This window comes from Lycorma delicatula, chromosome 2, assembly GCF_047948215.1.
Source record: "Lycorma delicatula isolate Av1 chromosome 2, ASM4794821v1, whole genome shotgun sequence".
NCBI classification, from domain to species: Eukaryota; Metazoa; Arthropoda; class Insecta; order Hemiptera; family Fulgoridae; genus Lycorma; species Lycorma delicatula.
This window is the reverse complement of record NC_134456.1, coordinates 147,702,705-147,721,768: the sequence shown is the minus strand read 5'-3', so window position 1 is coordinate 147,721,768 and position 19,064 is coordinate 147,702,705. Positions and strand designations below refer to the sequence as shown.

The 19,064-nt window shown below is 29.9% G+C and overlaps 1 protein-coding gene across 1 annotated transcript in view; it reads right to left on the bottom strand.

Moving 5' to 3' along the window:
- LOC142319309 (uncharacterized) overlaps positions 1-19,064 on the bottom strand; it is a 250,944-nt gene that overhangs the window by 20,208 nt on the left and 211,672 nt on the right. The window contains exons 9-14 of the mRNA XM_075356430.1: positions 14,193-16,145; positions 9,556-10,158; positions 8,765-8,866; positions 6,171-6,311; positions 2,761-2,901; positions 853-930 (exon numbers count right to left, since the gene is read on the bottom strand). Of these exons, the coding sequence (XP_075212545.1) occupies positions 853-930; positions 2,761-2,901; positions 6,171-6,311; positions 8,765-8,866; positions 9,556-10,158; positions 14,193-16,145 (3,018 nt within the window). The remainder of the gene's footprint in view (positions 1-852; positions 931-2,760; positions 2,902-6,170; positions 6,312-8,764; positions 8,867-9,555; positions 10,159-14,192; positions 16,146-19,064) is intronic.

Below are 19,064 nucleotides of genomic sequence, written 5' to 3'. Positions count from 1 at the left end.
GGTTTATCATATTTTGTGTAAAATTTACCCAATTGAAAACTCTCCACAAGATGAATGCCATGTTTGCTCACAATTGATCAAAATCATGAATTAGTAAATGTTTCTATGCATTCTATTTCAATATAACCTAGAGAAACGTTTTCTCTGTTTCATAACAGTTGAAATGTGGATAAATCATTACCGACCTGAAAGCAAGGTACAGCCAAAATAATAGATTCCAGTATAAGAACTTGCTCCAAGAAGGTGAAAACCTGGTTCCATCACCAGGAAAGGTGATGCCACTGACTTTGGGATGCTTGTGAAATACTCTTCCTAGACTTGCTGGAGAAGGGGAAAACGATAAGTGGGCAATATTATGCACTTTTGCTGGATTTTCTAAATGTAAAAGTAATGAAAACCCCATTATCACCAACTCACTCTTCTACGATTGCTATAGCTTAATTAGCTAAGATTGGCTGTCAGCTTAATCAAGGATTTTTATTTCTTTTTTGTTTTTGTTATTTATTGATGTAATTATAGAATTATTTACCGACTGATGATGCAGGATCTTGCAGTAGTTGACTATTGGTATTAGTTTTTTAGGTTTTTTCATACTGTGTTTGGTGGTTAAGTTGCTGTTTTGATATATATATATATATATATATAATATGTTATTCTTTAGCAGTTATATAAAACTACCTGATTAGTCAGTAATATATTAAATCTATTGTTTGTATTCTTTTCATAGTTAGTGTTTTATTACTTTTCATATAACTCTTGTGTAATGCAGGAACTTGTTTTCATGTTCACATAAATAGATTAATAAATGAAAATCATATTAATAACCATTAGACTTAATTTTATATTACTGACCGCTAGTAGTAGTTGATCCCGTGTAGGACTAGGAGAACTTAATAGAGCATTAAGCACCTGTTCTTCTTGAGGAGTTAGCTAAAAAAGAAAAATTTTTACAATCTAAATTTTGTTTATTATAATAATTTAGGTATTGAAAAATGTTCAGTGTAAAACATTATAAAATAGCATATGACTAGTGGATGAAAAGTACTTTTCTTGAACAGGAAATATTTGACTAAGAAATAAATTTTATGTCTCCTCAAACTGAAAATATTTTATTCATAATGAAGATTGTATATTACAAACTAGAATTTAATTTTTATTTTACTTAAAATACATTTAATTTTTTGCTCTATGTAGTAGATGTATATTTTCTTCAGTTGTCTCCCATTTATTAATTTTTGTATTAATAATGTTCGAAAATATTGATGTAGGATCCTCAAAAGGGCCCTTTTATTGTTTTTAATGAATTTTGATATTAGGTCATATGTGGAATTTAATCTTAATTATTGGGATAATATCAGTGTGAAAAACCCCCGTTAGGTTATGAATATTAATCACAATAATTTGAATGTGACTGTGTTTTATACAGGTGTGTATTCAAAACTTATTTGTTTACTGACTACAAAAACTAAATGCCTTATGAATACTTTTTCTGAATGAAATTACATGAGTTAAAGGCTATGGAGATTAATAATTTATTAAATGTTAATTATGTCAAATTATTCGGAAAAATTTCTGAAATTGTTTTTCATTGTATGGTTTCTTATTTTTTTCAGTTAAATTATGCAGTAAAATAATTATTTACACAAAGTTCTGTCTGTTTTTAAATTATTTTTCCATTTGAACATGTTGTGTTTTATATAATTAAATAATTATGGCCAAAAATAGTAAATATGAAAACCAGCCATCATTTTATATACACTTATTTAATAGGAATCGAAGGATACAACATCACTGGTAGCTACATCATAATCTTTTAGTTTACATTTCTGGAAATAATTTTTTGCTGATAAAGAAGATCTGCAAATCATTTTACATATAATTGAAGGGATTCATGGTAATAAAGGTTATAATTTTTCTTCTATCTATGTTAGGATCACTCCGTTATATGTGGAACCATATTTCTTTACATAATTATTTTTAGCATTTTTTGAGTGCTAAACTGCCCGATGTCTTTTTGTGTTAATTTCTTAAAAGTAGTTATACTAAAAAAATATCAGAGTAGACATTTTTAGCAGAGTAGATGAATAATCCTTTTTCTAAAATTATTTGATTATTTTTGATAGAATTTGTAAAGTTATAAAATTAAATTAAAATTTGTTCTGCAATTCTTAGAAACTTTGTTGAGTAATTTTTTTCCTTTTAATGAATAAATTTAATTAATAGGTAATTAAAAAAAATTATATTTAAATTTCATCATTATAACTGCTTGCTAGTTGGTACAAAATGACTTCAAGATCTTATGGTTTTGGGTTTGATTCTGGGTGAATGATTTTGCGCTGGTATTTAATGACACATCCACCTTGAATTATAATTTGATTTATTGATTATTGAACTAATTACACATTGAACTAGTGGACTGTATTAACACATGTTGTCGATCACGCTTCCAATACCAGACTTCCTCTACTCTCGCCCCCTACTTTCGTACACTCATTCGTCCACCCCCACCACACGACACACGCACAATCACACTTGAACGCACATACTAGAACAATCATCCACTGGGTGTGAGGCAGAAATTTGTCCACTTATGATTTTGACCATCCCTTCTGCGCTAAAATACATGTATAATGTATCTGAATTTTAATAATGTTAAACTGAACATTTTTCATTTGAATTTGTTTAATCGCATTGTTTTTAATAAAATTAAGGAAAAAACTGTTAAAGAAAGCTCACTCACATCATTATATCTATTATTACCTTCGGTACATTTGGTGTAGTTGTTTTATCATTACTAGCTGAATTTGGATCTCCATCAGGAACAACCCAAACTGAGATCTTTCCTCCTGGTTTTGAGGAAGACATTGAGTTGTCCACAGCTCCATTTGCTGATGCCGTGTTCTAAAAAATAAGTTTGTATATTTTACTTATTGGTATTTGGTGTAGTTGACATTAATCAGTTTAATATTTTTAAATATTAATGTTTTAATTTTTTTTATTCTAAATGTCATTACCTAGATTTTATGAGGAAGAAAAGACTTGGCTTTATCTAAATGGCACTTCAGTTAATAATATTAGTTTGGCCATTCCACAACCCTTTTCTGGATTGCAACCCCCTGAAACAGTCCTTAGACAGCTCTACAGATACAGAAAGTGGGTCGCCACCCTACTGAGTCTTGGTAAAGAAGAGGTTTCTCTGCCGGTTACTAGGTACTAGTATGGCATCTTCCTGATTCCAAGGAACTGGAATAAAGAATAAGAAAAGGAGAGAAAAGAAAGGGGATAATAATCCCACAAAAGAACTGTTCCTGGTCAATAGGAGTAGTCTAGTCTCTTTTCCCCTGACCTTCATTGATAAGTTCCAAGAACATGAAGGGAAACTGCTGTTTAATTTAATTAAACTACACTTACCAGTTCATTAAATTTGATTGGATGCAAGTATTTTATCCTTCATACATATCTTCAACATAAATTAATAACTTCCAATTTCCAGGATCATGCCCCCTGAGATATTCCAGATGTAATTAAAAGCTGTAGGAACTGACAAAGAATTCTTTTAATTATAACTTTGAATTATTAAAGTTTAGGTACTGGTGCATGCAAACATCAAAATTTAACTCAAAAAAAGTAATATAGTGTAATTAATTTATATACAATATATATAAATATATATATATATATATATATTCATAATAAATAAAAAGAATGAAAATTATTTTCAAGTTGTATCAGAACAATTTAAAGACGTAATGAAAAGTATAATTTCATTGATATTTTACTTCGTTCTTCACACTATTTAACTCAGAAAAAATATGTGAACTGATAGAAGTGAGAGAATAAATTGTAAATAACCCAGTAATGGAATTAAAATAAAGACCAATCAAATCTCAAAAATATCAGAATGTATCAGTCACCGTAAGATCATTTGTATCAGTACATTCATAAGATTTTTATTATGTAGTAGACAACATTATCTGGCTAAATACATTCATTGAAAGTGAATGTATTGTAAAGGGTTTTCTTATCAATCGTGGCAAAAATTTAATTTTATATTAATGAGAAAAAACATTGAATCACTGGAATATTTTTATATTACATTGTTTTCAGAATTCAAGAGATTTCAAAACTAAAGAAAATAGATCATTCAGATTAACAGACTTTCATTATATAATCAGCTAAGGTAGCCTCACTTTAAATGAGTTTCGGTCATCATCATCATTTGTGATGAGGACCACAAATAATTGAAATTGTAATTAATAATAGCAATAGTGGGAGAGACAGAGAGAGTGAAGAGAAGGAGTGACAAATTTACCAAAAAAATCGTCAATTTTTGCATGTATACTCTATATAAAGTTACATAAAATAGAAATTGTTATATTTTTCAGTGATAACACTGGTCAACAAAATTTAAGTTTTTGTTTGTTAAATGGGAGTGAAAGGCTGATTCTTATAGTATTTTTTATGCTGATTTTATATATGTTAATACATTTTTTCTATCGGGCTCAGTTTTTTGTAATTGAAACTTATTTTGAAACAAAAAAATGTGTGGTGAATATAATATGACCATACATTACATGCATTTTGCATTCACCTAAAATGTATTTCTTTTGGATTCTCTGCTGTAGGTAGATCCCTATTTAGATTCCAGCAGTAATCAGCTAATATTTTTGAGTTCCATTTTCCCTGGTATATGTTTCCATTGCAGATATCTCCTAGCGAAAATGTTCTCTATGTTCATCACTGAGAGCGCCGAGATTGTTACAGAAAAATCCAAATGTGAATGTAAGAAATGAATTTTGAGGGACATGATCTACCCAAGTTCTTTGTAGTTTTAAAGGAGTTCACTCACAAGTTCTCTAGAACCGGCCTTATGGTTTCCAAGGAAGTTGTTTACCAGATTTTGTAATGATTTCCATGGCACAATTTCAAAGTCATTTAAACATTTTTCAAATGCTGGATCACTCATTAGTTTTCTTATTTGTAGTCCAACAAATATACCTTCCTTTATTTTAGCATTGTTTATATTAGGGAATTTGTTTTTAAAAACTGAAACCATGCACCATTACAATCCATTGCTTTAACAAAATTTTGTAATAAACCTAGCTTAATGTCTAGTGCCTGAAGATGAAGTATTTCTGGTTTTACTAATGCCTAACTAACAACTCTCTTCTCTCCTACAGTCAGTACCTGTCTGTCTCTTTGGCCACTGCTCTTTTAAGTAAAAGCGCTATTATGTTCCGATCTCCACAAATATGGCATAAATATACCAAATCCTGCTCAATACAAGTTCCATATTTTCATAAGAAACCTTCATGTGAGCAGCATATGCTAATGGTATTGATGGATATTTATTTCCAATGTAAAGTAGAACAGCTTTCAAACTAAGCATTGATGAGTCAGTAAAAAGTTACTATTCATCAGGATGATGCATATGTCCCAAAGCATCCAGTAAAGAGTCCACATCAGTACAGTATACTAAGTTTTCATACCAAGGGAAGAAATTTTCAAATTCTGACTGTCTGTCTCGGAAAGCACTTACTTTAGAATTTGGTTGTAAAAGATGCTATTCTTTAAGTTTTGATGCCAGTATTTGTGCTTGATTCTTTGATAAATTTAGATCACGAACCAGATCATTTAATAATGACTGATTAATTAAATGGGGTTCAGTATATCTATTTTCTGAAAAGTTCGGGTCTCTTTCTTCATCGCCTGATAAGTCAGCACAAGATTCGACATTCATGTAAGTTCCATGTTTCTGGTAGTACTGGAATTGAATGCTCTTGGCTATGTGACATTGGCCACATGGCGGAGTGAATATCAGGGTATTTAACAGTACGTTTAGTTTTAGCTGTTATCCCAGATATCTTTATTACAAAAAAATAATCTGTGGTGTGATCCTTTGGTTCTTTTCAAACCATTAGAATTGCAAATTGTATGTGATGAGATCCATTTAGCCAACCAGAGTTCTGATTTCATATTTGAAATCAGCATGAAAAAAATTATAAGAATCAGTTATTGAATCTCATTTAATAAAATCATTGTTGATTAGTGTAATTTATGTGACATAAAGATAATTTATATGTACACATAGTATAATTAATTACCAATAGTTATAAGTATCTAAGTTATAGTGTTAATGTAATATTCTAAAAAATATATAAATATCTTACTGTAGATGATGAAATTGGGTTGAAATTTGCATTTAAGTCTTGGAGGCTGGAAGTCTGTGTTCCGGCCAAAGTTACTAGAGCAGATGCTGGAGTGGGAGGACTAGAACCCGGCCCTGCTCTTTCGATTGCTAATTGAATAATCTGTTAACAGAAAACAAATGAAAATTATTGGTAGCTAATTGTATTTAAAATTTTGTTGTACATTTTAGTTTCATGTATAATTGGTTAGGGGCCTGTTTATAAAACGGAAGACCACAGGAAAGTAGTAATGTTGAATTTTAATAATCCACATATGCTTACATCATGTGCATTAATAGTATGTGTATCCATCACCAGTTTTGTTAACAGCAGGCAGTCTTTAGGATAGATTAAGAATAAGTAAAAAATAGATTGTATCCCTCTTATTTTATTAGATATAACTATGGCATGTTCTGTGCTGTCTCAAGATATTCTTGATTATTGTCATGTTCTGAGGTCAGTTTTTCAGGTAGCTTCCTCAGGAAGATGGACCTTTGAGTTCATAATGTAGATCAACATTTTGTAACCTGTTATGACACAATTGAGTAATTCTGAACAATTAGCAATGTCAGTTAACAGTTCTGCGATGTTTTTTGTGAAAATTCAAAAATTTTGGAACAAATTTTGGTGCTTTCATTTCATACCCAAAATGTCAGTCAAAACTGTTAAACATAAGTCAAGAGGTTCCCACCTCTTCAGCAACTCTAATACTAATTTGGCAGTTATTGACCACAATATCAATTATTTTCTCAATATTTTCATCAGTTGTTGATGTGTCAGGATATATATATCTTAACTACTTTATCTTCTTCACAGCCTCTTTGAAAACGTTTGTACCACTCATAAACCTCTGATGTCGACATAACACCTTTGCCAAAAGCCTTCTCTGCACTTGATTGACTTCACTGCACTTGATTCCATTTTTAATGAAAAATTTTGTTCTTTTATTTTCAAAGAAAATAAATTGCTACCTGTAATAAAGTCCATATTAATTACTCACCTGTCCAATTTAGATTATGAACCTAATTAATATGGCTGACAGTATTGTTATACATTATAGACAGTGCTGCTATCATGTGGGAAAATGTTGAAAATCGAAAAGATATAATGTGGTGAATTCTTGTCTTTTTTTATCCTTTCATATATTAACTGATGCAAAATCATCAAAAAATTATTTCTGAAAAAAATCATGAAAAAGGACTTCTTGTTGTCAGGTCCTGCTCTTGCAGCCTCGAGCCACAAAGTTCAGCCCGTTGTTCTGATATGCCCAAGTCATACACCAAATCATTTAATTCATATTAATGGATATGATGTGTTCACTAGTTATTCTGAGGACTAAAAATGGGATCATGTGTTCCCAGAATGATCCTAAGTTTCAACCATTTGTGTATTGTCAGTGTCATTAATCTCTAAATTGTTAAAATTATTCCGCTTCAATGGTGGAATCAGTATCAATAAGTCCTTTTTCATGAGGAATCGGCCTCAGAGCAGGTGGCATATTCTCATATTCAATTTAATGTTTTTTTTCAAAATGATTATAAGCTCAAGCCACACCATAAGACAGCAAATGGAATTGAGCTTCTGTTAACTTTCATTTGTTGAACTAGTCACATTGTAGCTTACATAATAACACGAGGAAATTAGTTTTTATCTTGATTCCCAATTTTATAAACAAAAAAAAAAATAATTTATCATTTATGTTAGAGATCTACCTGATGACTTAATTCAAAATGTCCACAAACATACTAAAATTATCTAGTGAATTTTTACAAGATCTAGAATGAAATTTTGACATTTTAAAAATAAACATAGAAAAAACACAATACCAGACTGAAAAGGTTGTCTTTCTATTGAGAGTAAATACAGACAAAGACAACAGTCCAGTCTGCAATCACTACTAATCTGCAGTTACAAACTGCAGTGTAATGAAAATATTAAATTATGGTAGAGGATGGTAATTAATGTTGCAGTAACATAAAAATGTGGTGTATTGGTGGATTTTTAACGGTTAATATTTAAATTATCAGCAAAATGAATAATACAAAGGATTTGGTCCATTATACTGTTATATTGATGATCAGTGTTATAATTTTTCTCATTATTCGCTCTATAGAAATTTTTTCAAATCCAGAGATCATTAAATAATATGTTTTTTATGATGATAAGTATGAAGAAATGAAAAAAAATATTTGACCCTTGTTGGAAACAGTCCCAGGGTCCAGTTGAATTAAAAGTCACTTTGCTGACTACAACACCAAGTGACTAAGGGTAAAGAGTTAAGGGTAATTATATCTTCTGATGGTAGTGTAAAAGCCAAATGTATTTTAGTTATATTTAAGTTATTTTTTTTTTTTTTTAGTAAAATGTGGATTGATGTTATTATTAATAATTTAAGTTTAAGTAAATTTATTTGGTAATTAAAAGTATTAGCTTAATTATTATTGTTGAATGTTTGAAAAAACTACTCAATTTAATACTTATAAAAAAAATCTTTAAAAATATACAAATTTTAATATCCATTGAATCTTTTCCCATAATATATGTTATTGACTAATGAATTTCTGAAATTACATTACCCTATTTGCTAAATCGTCAGAATCCATGGAAGGTGTACTAGACATAAGTTCAGGTTGAATACTGTTGGCATTGATATTCTCTTCAGGCTGTTGTCTCATCAGCTAAGAACAGAAAATACAATAATATTATTACACTAAGACAAATGTATGTTAATTACACACAATATATATGTGTGTGAGCATGCTTACGCTAGTCAACTAATGTCAACAAAGTTAACATTATTTACTTACTAAGCAAGATGACCACCCTGTAACAGCTGCTGGTGGATGATGGTAAAAATTTTGAAGTGTATAAAAAATGACATGTCTGACAGATTCTTGAACCTCCTGAAGAAAGGCTGAGAGATATTACTACTCTACAATACAAATTGACAGTTATTTAATCTAAACGGTTATAATGGTAAGTTTTATTATGATCTATTTCCTGGTATTTTAAATGGGCTTATTCAGCTAAAAAGTGACAGAATTATAAGTTAAAAGCCAAAAATTACTACTCTTATTTTAAATCTCACAACTGATTCAAACACAATTTGTCTTTTCTTTATTTATTAGAATGTGAGGAAATATTTATATGAAATAAAATTACAATATATAAACTTATACGATTAGAGAATTTTGATTTATTTCTTTTCTTTAAAGGAAGGAAGAAAGTGGAGAAAATGATGTTACAGAAAAACTTACACAGATGAATTTTAGAGAGAAATGAAATTCTTCTTATATTCACGACTAATTTAATTAGTAAAATCTTAATTTTACTATTTAAATTATTTTAAATAAAATGTTTAACTTACCAGTGAATTCAGAAGAGCAAAATCTTCAGCGATTCTAGTTGCACTCTGAATTACAGCAGCTGTTGTAGGTCGTGATGTTGTGGTTGTAGCTTTAGTGGTTGTTGTTTGTTGTTGTTTTGGCTTTTTTGTGCCTGATGATTTCCCTGATGTTGATTTGGTATTTGATTTTGGTTTTGATGTATTTGCATTCGGCTTTCTTGTTGTTGCTTTGGGGTTTTTTGTTGTTGCTTTTTGTGTTGTGGTAGTTGGCTTTAGTGTTGTTGTTGTTAGTGGGGGTGATGGTTTCTTTGTTGTAGTAGTTGTTGGTTTCCTTGTAGTAGTAGTTGTAGTTGTTGGTTTCCGTGTAGTAGTAGTTGTAGTTGTTGGTTTCCGTGTAGTAGTAGTTGTAGTTGTTGGTTTCCGTGTAGTAGTAGTTGTAGTTGTTGGTTTCCTTGTAGTTGTAGTTGTTGGTTTCGTTGTTGTTGATGGTGCTTTTGTTGTGGTTGTAGTTGTAGTTGTGAGTGCTGCAATTGATGGTGTAGGAATTGTAGTTGTGGTGGTAGTTGTCGTTGATTCTGTTGTTACTTCTGTAGTTGGAGACATTGTTGTAAACATAGTAGTTGTCTGAAAGCCATATAAATTTATTATTAGTCAACATTTTAATTTATGTTTAGCTAAGAAGGTACTTTTAAAAGTTATGTGTGTACCTGCACCATAAAAAAAAGTTATACAGAGAATATTTTATTTTGTCAAGACCATCAAATGCTATAGTAAAAATGCATAATGAGAAACTCAGTTTTTGAGATTTCTTTGAGTTAAATATAAAAGAATATCAGCTGAAAAAAAAAAATACATGTTTATCTTCTTATAATCCATTGAAATAAAACTACTAAACAAATTAATTAACCCTGCATTACTAGAACAGGGCATCAGAATGCTCTGCAGATAGAAAATAATGAGAAATTACATATTAAGATAGGCACATCTGCCAAAAGTTACAGAATTTTCCTATTTAAGGAGTAAAATTACATAGGATGGTTGGAAGTACGATAGATATCAAAAGCAGACTGGCACTACTGAGGACAGCATTCTTGCAAAAAATAATTTAAAAAAAAATTCTAGTCATCATTCAGAAGAATTTTAGGAATAAAAACTGATATTAGAAATAAGCTCAATGTTGTTAATATATATGAACACAAAAAAAAAATCTTCTGTTAAAAACACATTAGCCATAATAGCAGAGTAAACAATTCCTTGAGATATTCAATGATATTTTAATGATTTTATCAATTTAAGCTAGAAGTTTGGGTTGGCCCAATAAATTATGGAAAATCTCTTAATTAAAATACTGTAATTAGTATGTGATTGTTGATGTAAGTCCACAATGTAAAAAAAAGATAAATTCTTAAAAAAAAATTGTATATAGTGTAGTGCTTTATGGTTATATAACATTGAAAATAGAAAAAACTGAAAAGAGTAGAGGCTTTTGAAATATGCTATTACACAAGTATGTTGAAAATTATGTGGATCGATAAAATTTGAGTCTTCCAAATTGTAGAAGAGAGAAGTTACGTTTGTATCAGAAATCTTGAAGAACCAAACTAGGTTGATATGTGTCATATAATAAGACATTAAGAGGTTTGATTAATTCTATAATATAAGTTGAAATATATTTGTACTTGTGTCACTGGGAATTTGAGAAGTGTTGGTTTTTTGTATCCTCTAAGCCTGGGGTATAAGATTTCAAAAGATTGTACACATACTTTGCTCCTAAATCATAATTCTTTACCTGCTAATATTAATGCTAAAAATATGTCATAATTGCTTAAAGTAATTCATTTTTGGCTGTTCATAATTGACAAAGTTGACAGTTATTTTAATTAATTGTAGATGTAAGATATTTTTGTTTTCTTTCCAAGGCTGTTTAAATTTTGTATTGTTTTTCGAAATTTATTTTGTTTTATTGTTAATGTTCTGTGATAAATCACACCACTCGCTGTAGTTTAATTTATCTTAAATTAAATTTATCTTACTTTTGTTTTTTTATTTTATTTTTATTAGTTGGTTATCCCCCACCTTGATATTTATTTTATTTGAGGGAGTACTTCTGTTTTTATGTTTAGTCTCTGGAACCACTGTAAGGTATTACTTCAGAGGATCAATGATGATGATATGTATGAATGTAAATGAAGTGTAGTCTTGTACAGTCTCAGGTTGACTATTCCTAAGATGTGTGGTTAATTGAAACCCAACCACCAAAGAACATTGGTATCCACGATCTAGTATTCAGGTTCGTATAAAAGTAACTGCCTTTACTAGGATTTCAACCTTAGATCGCTTGACTTCAAAATCAGCTGATTTGTGATGACGGGTTCATCACTAGACCAACCTGGTGGGTTAAGGGGGACATGTAATTTCATACTTATTCTGAGCTCTATATTTTATTATTTAAACAGATTTTATGTGTTGTTTATGTGTATGCAATAAATCATGCTCATCATTATTATTGTTATATAAAACTGATAATTGATTTATCCAAATTTTTTCCAGTGATTTTTTTATTTATTTCTTTTTGTCTTAGAACAAAAAACATACACCCAGTTCTTCTAGGTTTTATTTAACTCAAGACTATCTACATGCTTAACAAGGCAGAAATTGTTGAATCTTAACTTAATATCAAAAAGTTGACAATATTGCTGCCTGTTCTTTAATAATGCAGGTATACAGAGGTAAGAATATTGAGGTTGTACAAAAAATAATGGATACTTATTTTATAGGATCTTATGTAATGTAATAGATTTTTAGGAAAAAAAACGAAAAGAATTGAAGAATTAGTGTTTTTTCTTGAAGCAGATTTCAAATTTTATATTGCTGTATGTGTATAAGATCAGATGATAAAAATTAAAATAATGCAAGATGTAAAAGAAAATTATTAAGTAATATATTTTAGACAAGTGCGTGCTGGAATATCCTGTGTTAGCATAGCTATTTTACAGAAATAATACACCACAGAAATAATAGTGTTAAATCATTTTTTAACTTTTAGGGCATTTTATTTTGCAAAGGATGTGTTTTCATTCAGGGATGTGGTGGATCTTATTTCTAAATTTGGTTTTGTTGAAATTGTTATAACAACTGTTGTTTGATAGCATTCTGAAATAAAAAGAGAATTATAAATTAACCAATGGAATTATTTTTACTTCTCCATTCACTGAGTTTTTTTTTTTGACATGCAGTATGTGATGTCAGTGTACCTTGTCTGTTGTTAATTGAGATTTTCATCATTTTCAAAGCCAAGTTCTTAGATAATTATAAAACATTATTAATTTAATAAGTAATTTTTGTACCCTTTTTGTATAATTTATTTAATTATATTCAATTTAAACTTAATAATTATATAAATCACTAAATAATTAAGTTAAATACTCTGTACATACTAAATTTAACTCTTCTTTTAGGTTTATTGTATCATCAGATTTTGATGTAATCATCCTATTAGTATTCAGTCTATATATTTTTATTTATTTCACAAATAGAAGTATGTTTGTACAATAAAACCTCTGTAACAAATTTTATAATGTTATTTAGGCAGTAGCAGCCCTAAGTTCTACTTTTTGATATGGTAGGGCGCTGCTGGAATAGTGTACACCAAATGAGAATAGCAAATAACAATCTTATAGCACTTGTTCTTCATCTTTTATTCATTTTTTGTGTCATTCTTATCCTTTTTTTATTGTATTCAGTGCACAAAAGTAGCATAAACTAATTATTTAATAATTGCTCATTATTTTGCTAATTGTATTTTTTAATTTCTCTTGTTCAAACATTTAGACTTATTTCTTTTAATGTCTAAGTATATTATATTTTATCTAATATTAAAAAGTTGTTTTTTTTTAATATAGATTTTCTTGATGTAAGAGTAATTTATCATTTTGATATTTATATCATCCATGATTATAAATTGTCACCTAAATATTGAAAGAAAAATTTGTTAAAAGGAAATTGCCCAAAATAAATTAAGGTGGAGTCAACAAAATACTTAGATCAATCTTGGTTTTCCTATGAATATTTCTAAATTATTTTGTTTTTGAACACAACATACTCTGAATGCTGTAAATAACAGGAAAAATATATAATAATGTATTTTGTTAAATCTTCATCACTGTTCTCTCTTATTTTTCTTTTCTTAATAATTTTCAAAAAATGTCTCATTCATGTACTTAAAATGAATCTGTGAGTATGACAAATCAGTTATTTTTTTAAACTTTTCTGACCAAAGTTTAGTTTTGTCATTTATTTGATATAATTTATTATACTGTAGATTTGAAAAGTTAATTTATTTATTTATATTAATTGGGAATTGTATTAATTTTGTTTTGAAACAAAGTCATTACAAAAAAAACAGTGAATTTAAAAAAAAAAGATTTCAATTAAAATAGAACTGTTGAGGTTTTGATTTCAAAATGGTGGGCTCATAATTACAAGAATAATACTGTGAAATTAACATTTGTTTTATTTATTTGTTGTTGGTATTGCATATTATTACTGGTTTGATGAATTAAGTAAATCTGTTTGTTAAGTTTGTATCTAATAACACCTCCGCTAAACTATTTATAACGAATATAAAATAATGAAAAAAAAAAATTTATTTTATATACCTGAGGAGTAATCGAAGTGGTTGTCGGTGGAGCTCTTGTTGGTTGATTTCGTTGCAGCAGGTCACTGATTGCAGATCTGTCAGATGGGTCGACGGTGTCTGCAACTAGTTCATTTGTCTCCTGTGGGTCATCTGGTATAATAGTGCCATTCGGAAAGCGTCTGACTATTGTTCCATTAGGATATAAGCCATAAACTACGAATGGCAGTTCAGTGCGAGGAGTTGGACTGGGTACACGCCGCACAAGGCTCTTATTTGGTAACAAACCATACACCACAAAATCAGCACTAGATTCTTCAAGCTCTTCTGGTGAATTATCTATTCTATCTTCTGCCATTTGTATTTGATTTATGTTATATTTTATTTGTGTACTAATCTTTTTAGGTGATTGTTTTTGCTCAGATTTTTTTTTTTGTTTATCAGTTGTCAGTGTTAATTTAGTTGTTGAAGGTACAGTTATTGGGTTATTTAGTAGTGCTGCAGCAGTAGTTATTAAAGGTATACCAGAAGCATTTTTAGAGTTTATAAATACTGGTATAGGTGTGGTTGAAGATTTTGGTGTCGGTTTTTCATTTTCAGATTGTCTTTTTATGTTGGCTTTTGTGGATGTTGTAAGTGGTCTGTTTGTAGTAGTTTTTGGTTTTGTAGTTGTTACTGGTGGTTTTTTAGTTGTTTTTGTTGTGGTGGTGGAAGGTTTTGTTGTTATTCTGGGTGTGGTTGTAGTTGTGGAAGGCTTTCTTGTTGTTGTAGTGGTGGAAGGTTTTCTTGTTGTTGTTGAAGTGGTGGGAGGTTTTCTTGTAGTAGTAGTGGTGGTGGAGGGTTTTCTTGTAGTAGTGGTAGTGGAAGGTTTTTTTGTTGTGGTAGGTGGCCTTTTAGTGGTTGTTGTGGGAGAAGGTGTAGTTGTAGTAGTAGTGGTGGTATAGGTGGGGGGAGGTGTAGTGGTAGTTGTAGTAGTAGTGGTTGGTGGTGGTGTTGTAGTAGTGGTGGTGGGGGGCGGAGGTGTTGTAGTTGTAGTAGTGGTGGAAGGTGGTGTTGTAGTTGTAATAGTAGTGGTTGGGGGAGGTGTTGTAGTAGTGGTGGTGGGGGGAGGAAGTGTTGTAGTTGTAGTAGTGGTGGAAGGTGGTGTTGTAGTTGTAGTAATAGTTGAAGGTGGTGTTGTAGTTGTAGTAGTAGTGGTGGGGGGTGGTGGTGTTGTAGTTGTAGTAGTAGTTGAAGGTGGTGTTGTAGTTGTAGTAGTAGTGGTGGGGAGAGGTGTTGTAGTTGTGATTGTTTGTGTAGAAGAAAATTTTAATGGTATCATTGTTGTAGAAATCTGTCTCAAAGGTTTATTTGTTATTTGTGCCGCCAATAAAGACTTCTTGGATGTTGCATCAATAATATTTATTGTTGCACTTGTCTGTAATTTAGGTATTGTTGTTGTTGAGAATGGTTTGATTGTACTACTTATAAAATTTTCACTTTCAAATTGTTTAGTTTCAGATGCTTTTATTATTTCATTTATTTGTATTGACTTAGGGGTGGACTTTTGAGCTGGAAATTTTGTTGATGTAATTTTATTTAAATTATTACTACTTTTTGGTTTAGGGGATGGCTTTTGAGTTGTTCTGGTGATAGGCCTCTTTGTAGTTGTTGAAGTTTGTTTACTGAATGAATTTTTATTGGTTATATTTTTATTTGTCACTGGAAAGTTAAAAGAAGGTTTTGTTAAGTTTGTTATCTTTAATACCGGTGTAGAAGAAGAGACTGGGAATGTTGTTGAAGGGCTTGTGTTTTGTGTAGTAGTTTTAGTGATTGTAATCTCTGGTGTTGTTGTAATTAAATCATTTTTAATGTTAGAAGTATAGTTTATAGCAGAAGCTATTGTGCTGGTTGTTGTGCTAGAAGGGAATTCAGCAGAGGAAATGTCAGCAGTGCTATCTGGATGTGCAACCTCAGTGTCCCATGCATTAGTGGCCTGAAAATAGTAACCCCTTTAAAATATGTACATGGTTTAGATTGTTTCAGAATTAGTAGAAATTAAACAGCTGCAGAATTGTTAAAAATTTTTATCATAAAAATAAAAACTTTATTGGCATAAAAAATATTAGTTCTTTAACACAAACTATAATTTTATTCTTTTGTACTTTAAATTGACCTATTAGAAATGAAATCAGTTTTTTTATAAACCTGTCTGATTTACTGAAATAAATACACACAGATTTCTTTGGTTTTCAGTTTTTGTATATTATGTAAGATACGTAGCTTATTTATATTAATTAAATAAATTTATTGCTTGTACTGATATAATTCATTAATTTTTCTTTCAAAAAATTACATTTATTCTATTATGTTACTTATGTATAACACATTTATGTATTTTCTTTATGTATCAGTTTAGTTAGGTCATTTTAGTGATCATCTCATGGTAATGATAGAAATTTTCTTTGTACTTTCATTCAAGTAAGAAACTTCTATATAGTTTCTTTGTCATGTGGTAAAGTGATGTATTTTGTCCATTTTTAAGGAAATTTGTATTATGTTTTTGTAATGAAACATACTACATGCATAGAATAAAATTATAATTTGTTGTCATAATGCACAATTATTGAATGAGAGAAGTAACAAGACTGTTGTGCAAATCATAATCCTGTTGGATGATTACATAACATTTATTTTTATTAGTACGAGGTCTGTTCAAAAAATAACCGAATTTTTTTTCTGGGGTTTATAAGGATATTTTGAGTTGTCTAGTTGGTATCACTGCATAGTGTAGGAACTAATGAATAATTCCCTCACCATCCACACGCCTCTGTGATGATTTGTTTTACATTAAATTAGTAGGGTGTATCCTAAGTAGGTGTTTGTTGTTTACAGCAATTTTTGAGATGAGTGAATTACATAAACAAAGAGTTACAATTAAATTTTATGTTAATTTTGGCAAAAGTTTTACTAAGATGCTTATGGGTAGGATTCTGTTTGCCATTTATAATGCTGTGAATGATTCAGGCATTTTAAAGTGGCAAAGAATCAACTGAAGATGTTGCTCATTTGGGAAAGCCATTGAAGTCAATGGTCATATCTCACATTGTCTAAATGATTGATATAGTAAGGTCAAATTGATGTTTTTAACAGTTTATGAGGTAGCAGAAAAGACTGGGTTTTCTGTGGGTTCATGTCACAAAATCCTAACTAAAAAATTAGGGAATGTGTCATGGCACTGCCAAGTTTGTTCCAAAGTTCTTGATATGAACAGAAAGACAACTGTGTAGCGTTCTGTAACAAATTTTTGAATTTGAGGTAATGAAACTATTTTTGATGATAATAACTGGCAATGAGAAGATGTGGTGTCAATCATCAAGTTCAATCAAAACAGTTTCAATTTAATCAAACAAGTTTCAATCATCACAGTGGCCTGGAAAATCTTCACTGAGACCAAAAATGACATGCAAAAGTCATTTAGACACAAAGGTGTTGTTGACAGTTGTCGTGACATCAGAGGGATTGTTCATTATGAGTTTCAACCTGCAGGGCAGACAGTCCAAATGCTGGTACTACTTAGAAGTCATCAGACGTCATCGTAAAAATGTGACAAAGAAAGTCCTGAACTCTGGCATGACAACTCATGATTCCTTTACCATGACAGTGGGCAACCCACACGTCAATCTGCTAGTTTTGTACAAAAAATTAACTTAAGTTATCTCTCACTTGCTGTACTCACTCAGTTAACTTCTGCTTATTTTTTTTATTTATAAAATTCAAATTGCTATTAAAAAGACAAAAAGTTGAAACAACATGTATAAGAAAATTTGTGGATTGCCCTATAAGCTATTTCAAAAAGTATGTTCGAGAGCTCAAAGTAAAAGGCACATTGGAAAAAGTGTGTTTAATGGGAAGGAGAGTACATTAGGAGATTAATTGTATAGCACTGTAAATATTCAATAAGAGTTTTTTTAGGAAAGCAGAAAACAAGAGTAGTTGTTTAAGTACATAATGAATAAAATTATTGAACATGTTAACAATATTAACATGTTTTTGTCGGAATATGAACATTGCTGCTTAGTTTAAGTAATAGTTACTTAGTTACTTATGGGTGTAATACAACCACTCTTACTTACTATTACTTGAGCTAATTACTTGTAGCTATTACAAGTAGCTTGATTTCTAATTTTGATATCTCATAATGGGTGAAGTTTGATTGATTTGGACAAGTACATCTTATTATCTACAGAAGTTGCGACTGTAGGTTCAAAATAGGTTTAAAGACAACTTGCTTTCTAATTGATTTAAAAAGTTAGTAGTTTTACCCTTTTTTTTAAATAAATGTTTTAACTAGCATGCTTAGTAAGGGACTAAAGGTAACTTGGTATATCACTTATTGATATCTGTATTCTTTTAGAGTGACTTTAAACTAAAGGGAATCAGATACTATGACAAATAAATAAATAAAAAATTCATAAATCATTTAATTTTCTTGGGGAACATTTTGTTACTAATATAATGCTAATGATATATGTTCCAGGCAACAAGTGTAAAATTTTTTTTTTAATTTTGTTTGAAAGTGTATCTTAAAGTTATAATTAGTTGATGTTAAAATTTGAATTTGTATCTATAAAAGAAATATTTAATTTTTTCCTTTTTAAATCAGAATCATGGGAGTATCTGAGAACTTATTCTTAACTTATTTTTTTAACATGCAGTTTTAGATATAAGCAGGGTTTTAGTCACCCTGCTTTGCATTTATATACATTACCCAACATGTTTAAAGCATTTGACAAAGCAGAAATTAAAGCATCACAATAAAACACTGTGTAAATGTTTAAATTTGCATGAAATATTCTTATCATAAAATAATGGAGTCAAAAAATACAAATTCAAATTTAACTTATTGTAGTTT